This window comes from Sinocyclocheilus grahami, unplaced genomic scaffold, assembly GCF_001515645.1.
Source record: "Sinocyclocheilus grahami isolate Dianchi unplaced genomic scaffold, SAMN03320097.WGS_v1.1 scaffold169.1, whole genome shotgun sequence".
Lineage (NCBI taxonomy): Eukaryota > Metazoa > Chordata > Actinopteri > Cypriniformes > Cyprinidae > Sinocyclocheilus > Sinocyclocheilus grahami.
Genome location: NW_015505348.1, coordinates 115,772 through 126,922, shown reverse-complemented (window position 1 = coordinate 126,922; position 11,151 = coordinate 115,772). Strand labels below are relative to the sequence as shown.

Below are 11,151 nucleotides of genomic sequence, written 5' to 3'. Positions count from 1 at the left end.
TACTACAACAATTATTACAACTTTTGTTTAAAAGAATAATCACACAATATGCCATTTCTTCCATGTTTTAATTTTAATAGTAAACCCTTTGTTTGCCAAAAAAAATAGTTTAACTCGCATTTGATTAAAAGATACATTAAATTTATTTATGCCTTCATTTGCACTGTACTGTAAATTAAAACTAACTGAAATTTCTTCTCACAGGCCAAGACATTTCAATAGGCTATTGAACTAAGTGTGCCTGTAAAAGGCTATTAGTGTTATGGTTTCATGAAAATAGTTGCAGTCTTAACTTCTACAATATAGCTATGAAGACAATTAAATTATTTACACTTATTATAATTTTTTTTTTAAAGTTAATCCATTGTGCATTAGATGATGAATTGACTAGTCACCTCTACTATTGTAGGTTACGTTTTAGTCATCAGAAAATGAGGAATTATGAGAGGCTATGCTATTACACATACATTTCTAACATTTAAATTATTGAAGCCTAATACTTGCATTTCCCCAAGCTTTTTAGCTGTAGTACAGTATTCATAGGCTTAATCATGAAGCATACAGTGGCCTCTCTCTTTATATTACCCTTATTGCAGATGGATGCACAGAGGAAGACAAGAGTAGGAAGTGCAGTGTGGGAGTACTACACAACCAACACCAGGGAAGGCAGTTTTTGTCAGAGCCCTTGTTATTCCTAATTTTGACCTTAATTTTTATTTTTACACCAGACATATACGCCTGTGTCTTATCAGTCTACTTGATCTGTAATAATCGGCATCGGCCCTGCAAAAAACATATCGGGTCGACCCCTAATCATTATAACATGCTACTGTAGTCTTGCAATTTCAGCTTGGATGGGATGAGAGAGTGACCATTTTTTTAAATCCAGATTTGGACAAGTTTGCATTACCTGCTTTGTGACTCCTGTTGCCCAAGTCATGTTGACTTGTGAATGTTCTCGCTGAGATGAAATTGTGAAAATCTTGAACTAAATTGTACAGATGCTGTTATTTTAGCTGATTTGAAAGCCTGAAACATGCAATGTATTAAATTATGAAATATATTAAAGTAGTTTGCAATGGCCAACATATAGGATTTTCGCATTAAGTAGGACTGCACAATTTGGGATTTTTATTTTATTAATTTTTTTAATGAGACATGTTATTGCTATTTCAGAATGCGTTTTTAAGAGCTCCAGGTTTGCTGTGCTTGTTTGTAGGGCTGAACAAATAAATGTAATTAATTTAAGAAGTCCATAAACACTTGTTGGAAACCATTACTGTTCGGTTTATAATAGAGTAATTTAATATAATAAAATTTGTGATTTAATTTATCAAAATAACTTTTAAAGTAATAATAATAGGTGTTAAAATATTGAAATATGAAATTACTATTGTAATAAGACTTTCACTGTAATTAGGAAAAAAATAACTAGCTATTACATATCAAATGTAAAATTATAGTAATGCGTGTCGTCATTTCTTTATTTTCCAACATTTAACCTTCAAGCTTTTATTTTAGTAGAAAACCTCAAGGCTAAGGTTTATTATTGCCAGAGAAGCAAATTCATCAGCACTTAATCCCGTAAAGTCTCCGTGAACCGGACATTGCTACCTACTTCAGTATTATGATGTTTTTCCATCTGAAACGGAAAATTGAATAGAGGGCGGGGTTTAATTTTAGCGCTGCTGCTCTCCATCTCTCGCTCACGGCAAACTAGTGGTTGGAAGGGCGTGGCTAACGACTTCTGGCATTCCAGAGCGGAAACAAATGTTTAGAATTTGGTTAAAGATTGCCAGGACTAGGGCTGCAACTAACGATTATTTTGATAATTGATTAGATGGCCGATTTTTTTTTTTTTCTTTTTTTTCCGATTAATCGGATCAATTTTTTTAATTTAAATTTTTTTGACAAAAACACTCTTCCACATTCTGCCCAATGTCGTTCAAACAAATGTGCCAACTGAATGCTATGAAAACATACAGTGCTTAACAATTTATTAGACCACCTGTCATAATAAAGAGAAAACAAATATTTTAGGAATCTGTCAAAATTTAAATTTAAAAATGTTACCGATTTATGGCCGGTCAATCGGTGCATCCCTATTTTAAATCACTGTAGGCTATATAGTGAATATAGTTTAAATCTCTAGATCGAAAATTAAAATAAAGACGATTAAAATCACAGTAATGTTCTGCAGGAACACGTGTCGCGTGCACTTTGATCACAGTCAGTCTCTTACTGTCGTTTCTTTATCCTGTAAAAGCGTCTGACATTTATATTCAGACAATTACACGCTGCTGTCCCTTCAGTTCTTACCCTCATAAATTACTCGCACTGCATGTTGACTTTTAAACCTAAATGTAATGTTTAACAACAGATATTTCAGCACAATTAATGTTTTTGCACTGAATATTGTCTCCCTCTCGGTGTTCCTGCCGGCGCTCTTTCAGAAAAGATTTCAACTTAACGCAGACTGTCAGGGCGGGCCTTTATGCAAAAATGGAAAGGCTCGCGTGAATGCTCGCGGGGAATTCGTGGCCTAATGGTTAGAGAGTCGGACTCATAACCCAAAAGGTTACGGGTTCGAGTCTCGTACCGGCAGGGATTGTAGGTAGGGGGAGTGAATGTACAGCGCTCTCTCCCACCTTCAATACCACGACTGAGGTGCCCTTGAGCAAGGCACTGAACCCCCAACTGCTCCCCGGGCGCTGCAGCATAAATGGCTGCCCACTGCTCCGGGTGCGTGTTCACGGTTTGTGTGTGATCACTGCTGTGTGTGTGCACTTAGGATGGGTAAATGCAGAGCACTAATTCCGAGTATGGGACACCATACTTGGCCACATGTCACGTCACTCACTCACTCACTCAATTTGTGACTATTACAGATAAGGATATGATAGTTAGTTTTGATATGCATTTTGTCCATAGAAATGCATTATTCAGAGCTGTAATTTGATGCAACCGACTGAAGTTGGATGTGCACTGTGGGCAGACCTGACTAATTGATAATGAGAATAGTTGTCGATTTTCATTATTGATAATAATCGATTTTATCGATTAGTTGTTGCAGCCCTAGCCAGGACAATTTTTTCCCCCGCATCTATCGCATTTACATGCTCACGTAACGTTATGCAATCAGCAGCAAAAGAAAACTCATTTCACTATATGCTCATGCCGTCTGAGAGACTGTTTCTGAGCGCTGTCAGAGGCGCATGTAAAGAGTTATTTTTGCTGCTTTATAGGCCTTGAACCATTACACGCACTTGTGTCAAAATGCCCACCTTTGCAAGTATCCTCGTAAACACCGTAGTTTAGGTCTTTAGTGAAAGTCGAACAGTTGAGAAAGAAAACGTGTAACATTGGAACAAAACAACAAAAGTGAGAATCTCTCACTGCTTTTGATTAAATCACTTTTGTAACTTTAAGAAATATTTAATTTACACACAGTGAAGAATATGCAGTGTTTTCATACATTTGAATTACTTTATACAATATATGTAGCATTTCTTATTTATTCTACTGTAGTTTTTTTTGTCCTGTTGCTTGTAAATGGTTTCTTATTCTTATGTAATCGCTGACTGTTTGCTTGTCCTCAGTGAGCTTTGCCTTTTTTTTTTTGTTTTAAATTTTTTTTTTTTTTAATTTAGGCTAGTATTAGTTTCTTGGGATATTGACACTTGTGATTAAAAATTATAAAATGTATATGGTATAAAAAATTGTAATATCATAAAGACCTTATTTAAAGCAAAATTAACAAGGCTATATCGTGATATATAGTTACTGTGAAATAAAATTAATCCTATCGTGATTAGAATTTGGACATATCGCCCACCCCTACTTCCATGGGTTAATTGTTCACCACTAGCAGTGGGTGTTGAAGTAAATAGTGTAAACTTTGACTTTAACAACCTCTTAAACAAACCCTAAACCTTAATTATGCATAGTTGCGATGCTAGTCTTAGCAAACCCGAATAAAACGTGAAAAACAGGTGGGATCTGTTTGGCTGACATCTTAAAAATCTTTACTGTCGCTCCAAAACGCCTCCAGTCCTCCCCGCTGGTACAATCTTCCGCTTTTCTTTAAGGAAGGAAGTATGACACGTTTTGTTTACTCTGTGGTTTGAGAAACACTTCCTTCCAAGAAACGAGTCCTCAGTGACTGGTGCGACCTAACCAGACCAGCTCTTCTCAGGCTCTATTTTTTTCCTTTTTTTTTTCTTTTTTCTTTCTTTCTGAAATTCAGTCTGAATCATCCAGTCAGACGGTTTCCAGCTCATCTGACTCACTAATTAGTGCCAAAGCACAGTCGTTTGATTGGCTGAATAAATGGAGCAGAGCAATCAGCCTTTTCCGGCCTGACATTAATGTAAAAAGTGGCTCGCGCTCCGATTGATCCGTCAGCCCGAGATGCACCTAGCTTGTTTACTGAAAATTGCTTTGATGTCGATGAATACTTGTCTATAAAAGATGCATTATTTAGTCTGAAGTGGGTCGTAGGTGGCATGATTGCTTTAGACTGATGGCCGGAGTTGGACCTTTCATATTCAAGTAGTCTGCGCTACTCAAGGGCATGTAGTCGACGTAGTTCACTCGTGTATGTAATTATTCCAGAACGTTCTATATAAATGTCATAGACTAGACTTAACTGAGTGCCATGTGTCTGATTTGTTGACCTCATTGTGTTTTTATTTTTTTAGTTTTCTTGGCACATTCTCCAGTCTTTTGAGTGCCTGCTGAAGCTGCTCTTGCCTGATCTAAAGCTCTTTATATTGGGAAACGGACCACATGGCTCAAGCGGGGAATTACTTGTAAAGCGTCCTCTTATTGCACTTGTGCGTCCTGTGTTTGACATCTGAAATACCAGACGTGGTTTCGGGGGTGTATTATGCCGCACTTGGTAGAGGTTTCGGCTGCATTTCTAGTGTTGATCAAGCACCAATAAATGCATGAAGACTGTTTGATCCCTTCTTGAAGTATCTGAGAGCATCTTGTAAATTTAAACTGCTTTGACTAATGGAAATGCCAATGCTTGTTAACTTGAAATGCATAAAACATAAATCTGGTTATAATTCCTCATTTCATAATTTCGCCTTCTAAACGGTGCTTGATGTCTAAAATTAGTTTTTAAAATGTATTTATTTTAATTTACTGTACTTCTTAAGTCAGGGTAATATATGTACAAGCTTTTAAATAAACAATTTATAAAAAAGTATAAAATTAATCAATGTAAATATAATGCAATTACAAATTTTTTTTATAAAGTTAAATTTTTTTTACTCTATTTATATTATAACAAATTACATTACCTAAGAAAATTTATGAATAAGTTGAGATAAACCGTAATTAAAAAAATTTATCAATGTAATTAATTTACAGATCCTGTCATTTTAATTACATATTTAAATGTTTACATTCATTAGAGTATTTTAATAACATTATAAAATATATAAATATTTTTACATTAGGTCTACTTATTAATTTATATAGTCATTTTTACTTTAATATAAAAAATGTACATGTAGTAATTTTAATTAAATTGCTTATATACAATATTTTTACATTATGAATTTATTTATATATATATATATATACATATACATACATACAGTCAGTGGGTACGGAAAGTATTCAGACCCCCTTAAATTTCACTTTGTTATAGCCACTGTACATGCATACGTATGTATGTATGCATGTGTATATATATATGCATGCATACTGCCGCCAGCGGCTATGGCCACCTTGCTAACAACGCTGTAGAAACATTTGTTGACGCTCTGACGTAGATCGAATGCTTGTCTTGTATTTAAAGGAGCCGCGAAGGAAACAAGCATGTTGATCTTGTGCAGACTGACCACAAGTACGGTATAAGTTAATCATGAAATATTTTAAATGTGAAAGTAAGAAATTGATCGATGAAAACAACTTTTAACAATTATAGTTACATGTTTGCTAACAAAATAAACCAATAAAAAACATTTGTGTGGTTTTGTTCATGGTTAAGCGCTAGCCTAATTTCAACATGCAGTTTATAGGAGACGTTTACTAGCCTTGGTCTTTAACATTAACATTAATTTGTGCGCAGCCTACATTACAAACTGTTCTGGTTGAAGTGTAGTCTAAATGCAATTGGTCAAATCGGTGTTGTTTTGAGCAAATGAATTGCGTTCACGCTGAAAAACAAGCGTTCTAGCGTGAAAATGCTTGGGATCTAATGTGGTCTGAACCAAAGTTTACTGGGCTGCGTTCTCTGGAATCCTCTCAAGCGGAGGACTTCTACACTCAGATTGGTTGCTGCCCAACCTCGTCATAGCTCATTACCATAAAGTTGACCTGATTTCAACTCTCCTCGACACCCTCACCGTCCAAGACGTGCTGCTTCTTGCCGCTGTTCGCCGCCGGCTCATATTGAAAATGAATGACTTCTGGCCACTTTGATGCTCTCGCCGGCTGATCGCGGCCACTCAATTCAATGCTTGTTTTTACACCAGCCGCGCCACATTTCAGAAGCGGCTCTCCGCACCGCTTCGCTAAAAATAGGCGCCTCGCCTATTTTTGACGGATGTTAAAAAGTGGCAAGTCACTCTCGTGGTATTTTGACGCCATATACCGATCGGTCTGCCTCAAGTCGAGCACACAGCTGCTGCTGCCAGTGCCACCTTATGACGATGGATTTACACTTCGAATTAGGTAGTCTGTCATCAATGACAGTAGCTCATTGGAAAAGGATGGAAAATGGCCTTCATTTTGTTTGCACTAATAAATGCTGTTGCCTGCCAGCTGCAATCACCACCAATAAAGCGTTCTTCCATATTTTTTTTTTCTATATCATTATAAATATCGTTGTCACAAATATTCTTGAAATATCATGATATAATTTGAGGCTAGATCGCCCACCCCTATTTTACATTAATGATTTGAGAAACCATAATATTTTAATGACTTATATAAATTATTTTTGTTACTTATGAATTGAGACCAGAATTTTAATTACGTGACAAAAGTTACGTTACTTGTTCATATTCATGATATAAGAATGTATATGCACAAATACATTTTAATGTGAATGCTGTTTAGTTTTGATTTTCATTACTGGTTAATGACTAATTTGTCTTGTTTTTATTTGTATTTTTTGAAGGGCCTGACTGCTAAACCACTTATAGGATTCACAGGAAACCAAGGGGTGAGTATGCAATTTTATTTTAAACTGTTTGTTTTGTGGGCGTAAACAACTTGAAACATTTATTGTCATGTTCCATCATGGAGCTGCAGACCTTGCGTGACCCTGGGACTCTCCCCAGTTCTTGTGAAGTATCCTGGTTGTGTAGGTAATGCGAAAGCACTGAGACTTCTGATGACTTCCTGCTACACAGTCATCCATCGCAGTAACCACAATATCCTCTGCTCGTTTTTGCAAAATCAACATCGAGTCACAGACGGCCATTAGTATGGATCTGCAGTGCGTTTTTATCTCCACTTTGTATCTCTTTCTTGGAAGTATAAGACAAGAAGTGTCTTAAGATCGTAGCCTGTAGCTGTGGACACATGCCCTACACTGGCATTAGAAATGTCCTCCTCTCTTGAGATCAGAACCCACATGCTTTTTTGTGCATCCAGTTTTGGTTTTTCATGCGCTCAAGCTCACCCCAGACCTGACAGTGAACAGCCTAATAAATGTTCATGTTGCTGTTATCTGCATCATGTTGAAGAATGTGGTTTGTCTGCCTCGGAGCCATTTAAACTTCTCTTGCGTGCACATCTTATGTAAATGTGCAGAAACATGACTGCAATTGTTACAAGCATCCAAACAAAACCACCATGTTTTCTGATTTGGAGAGGTGACGTTTATGTGTATGTTTCCAAAACTTTCGGTCAGTAAAATGACAAATCTGTCATTTACTCGGTCTTTCAAAACGTTTCTTTCTTTAGTGGAACAGAAATTGGGCAGATACCCATCTGGCAAAAGTTCTGGCAAATACCAATGAAGCAGTTATTTTCATGTTTTAGCCAAAATAAATGACAATTTTTTTTCGTTTATCAGCTGATATTATAATAATTAAAAGAATTAATTGTGAAACAAAAATAATGTATTTAGCTTTGTAATTTTATTTATTTAGCATAATATACGCATAATTGGTAGTGTATCGGTTGTCAGCCGATATTATACTACTGCTACTACTAATAATAATCATATTTTGAAAATAATTGTTATTAAAACAAAAAATGCATGTCGTTTTGAAACTTAATTTATTTAGAAAAATAATATAGGAATGTAATATTTGCCATATATCGGTTATTGACTATCATAAAAAATTAATTATCGATATTGCCAATAACTTTGGTGCATCCCTATTAATTTGCCTAGTTAAAGGCACCATTAAAAATACCATAATTAGTAGTATTTTTTTTTATTTTAGAAATGTATTTTATACATTTAATATTTTATTATGAATTATTTGTATAATTAAGCCACTTATTATGCACTATTTAAATAATTTTAAAAAATGATTTTTTTTATTTTGTCAAATTAAAATAAATCACTTAATATAAATTAATTTAAATAATTGCCATATATCAGTTATTGGCCATAACAGTAAAATAATTATCAGCGTGTTGGTATCGGCCATAATTTTATCTGCCAAAAGCTACACTGCACTTCGAGATATAATGTGGAACTAAATGATGCCTGTGTTGTAATACCACGGTACTGTTTTATTAGTGTCAGATGTCAGAGACACCAAACCGTCTGTGTCTAGATTTGAAGAGTTTCATCATTAGGATTGACTATCGCGGTGTATTTACTCTGACTCCTCAGGAACTGCACGTTCACACTCCACCACGCTTCACTGCGTCACGTGTGAGATAAGAATGCCTATTTGCTGGATTAAAGCGGTGTTTCTCCATAGCTGTATCAGAGCTTTTGTGGCATATTGTGAGCAGACAGACAGCAGGAGAAACCTTGTTCGGTGCAGCTTATTTGGCTGCACCGAACAAAGTCTGCGGAGACACTCAACACTACATGCGTTTCTCCTGCAGGCCCATCAGCCTCGCATTGGTAACCAATCGGCTGGCTTGAAATTTGCACAGCTGCAACATTTGACCTTTGTCCATAGGGCAGGTGCATCCATGAGCGTTACATGGACGGCCTGCTCTTTCTGAATGAGGAAGGCAAAGTTCTTCTCCAGGGATGAGCAGCATCCTGTCAGGAGCAGAAGTTCTCCACATGCAGCTTTGTTCTTACTGTGGACCAGAGGAAGCTCCAGTGAAGTCACCCTTTCACTCCTAGAGATGAGCTGGTTCAGAAAACGGGGTCGTACATTTTTAGCAGATTTTTTTTTTTTTTTTTTTTTTTTCACCGAAAAGGTTTTTTTTTTTTTTTTAGTAATTGGTTCGGCAATTTGTGAAGGTAAAGTGACCATGCAGTCAGTTTTCAGAGTTCCTTTTTAAAAATAGCTGTGCTTTTGTATTCATCCAAGATTATAATGATTACTTTATCAGCATATTAGATTGATTTCTGAAGGATCATGTGACATGAGACTAATGATGCTAAAAAAACACCGCTTTGCATCACAGAAATAAATGACATTTTTTTAAATATATTAAAATACGAAGTAGTTATTTTTAATTTGCAATCTTTAATGATGTTACTGATTTTACTGCATTTTTAATCAAATAAATGCAGCCTTTGAGCCAAAAGAGACTTTTAAACACAAAATACTGACCACAAATTTGAGCAGTAGTGTAAATTTAATTTAAAAAAGTTCAGTAAATTTTAGTAAATTAATAGTTTAATTTATAAAAATCTATGTAATTTTAATTAAAAATAAAAATTATATTTCATAATTTCAATTTTAATCCAATAAATGCAGCCTTGGTGAGCACAAGACTTTTAAAAACATAATAAAATACTGACCATTGACAAATTTTCAAAAATAGTGTAAATTTAATAAAGTAATTAAAAAGAAAAAAGTTTAGTAAATGTATTTTATAAAATGTATACATGTAATTATTTTATTTAAAAGTAAATAAAATTGTAATTTTAGAATATTACTGTTTTTACTGCATTTTTAATCAAGTGAGCATGACTTAAACTCTTTGTTTTTTGTTTTTTTCCCCCGACACCAACTTTTCGAACGGTAATGTAAATTTAATACAAATATTATAATTTTTAAAAAGTTTTGGTAAATTTCATAAAGGTTAATTTATAAAAAAATCTATGTAATTCTTTTGATTAAAAGTAAATAAAATTGTAATACATTTAGCAATATTACGGTTTTTACTGCAATTTGTATCAAATAAATGTAGCCTTGGCGAACAACTTCAAAACAAAAACCTTTAAACGAATAATACTGTTAAATTTAATCTTTAGCAAATGAATATCCATTTTTCATACTTCATAAGTCACTTGTAACAATGACTAATTGTCATTTTATTCACTAATTGTCATGACTAACTTTAGACAAAATTATTTGCAATTTAATATATTTGTAATGAATAAAATATGCATTACATTTGTTATTTAAATGTTAACATTGACCATTTATCAGTTAATTGTTACATTAATTCAAGATGTAATGATCCACTTATCTGTACGGGTGAGAATAGCCTGGGAATTAAGTTCAAGTTTTAAATCACAGTTTGCTCCCCCGGTGGATTGAGGCAGTAGTTTTGGCCACTCCACGCTAAAAGTTACTAGCGCTGACTGTTAATCACGCTGGATTTCGCACTTTGAAGTGCGTCATGTTTTTTTGGCCTGTGACGCAAGCGCTTCCTTCGAGAGCTGGGGTTTTTTCCCTCTCTCAGCGCAGACATCTAAAAACTGAAGTTAGGAGCCGTCTCCTTAAAGCTGTTAAAGCTGCAACGTTTCAGCCAAGGCGTTGTAATAAAACACAACAAAATAAAAAACATAACTGCTAATATAAATCCTGATTGTAAGTGGCAGAGCTAACAGAGCCGCCGTCTCTCTCGTGTCGGAGTGTGAAGAGTGCTGCGTGAGGTGAGCAAGCGAAGTGAAGCGTTGAGCTGAGAGAGCCTCGGACACGGCCTGTTATTTATAGTCGGCCACCTGCAGGCCACACAAGTGTGAGGAACCTTGAGTAAACCGAGCTGGAGCTCGGCGGTGTGTCCCGCTGCTGTTCACTGGGCCTCTGC

General features: G+C 35.3%; 1 protein-coding gene across 1 annotated transcript in view; it reads left to right on the top strand.

The window, feature by feature from the left end:
- The window catches only part of LOC107593343 (RNA polymerase II elongation factor ELL), a 44,745-nt gene that overhangs the window by 16,857 nt on the left and 16,737 nt on the right, over positions 1-11,151 (top strand). Inside the window, exons 2-3 of the mRNA XM_016283028.1 lie at positions 7,139-7,183; positions 7,273-7,324. Coding sequence (XP_016138514.1) covers positions 7,139-7,183; positions 7,273-7,324 — 97 coding nt within the window. The remainder of the gene's footprint in view (positions 1-7,138; positions 7,184-7,272; positions 7,325-11,151) is intronic.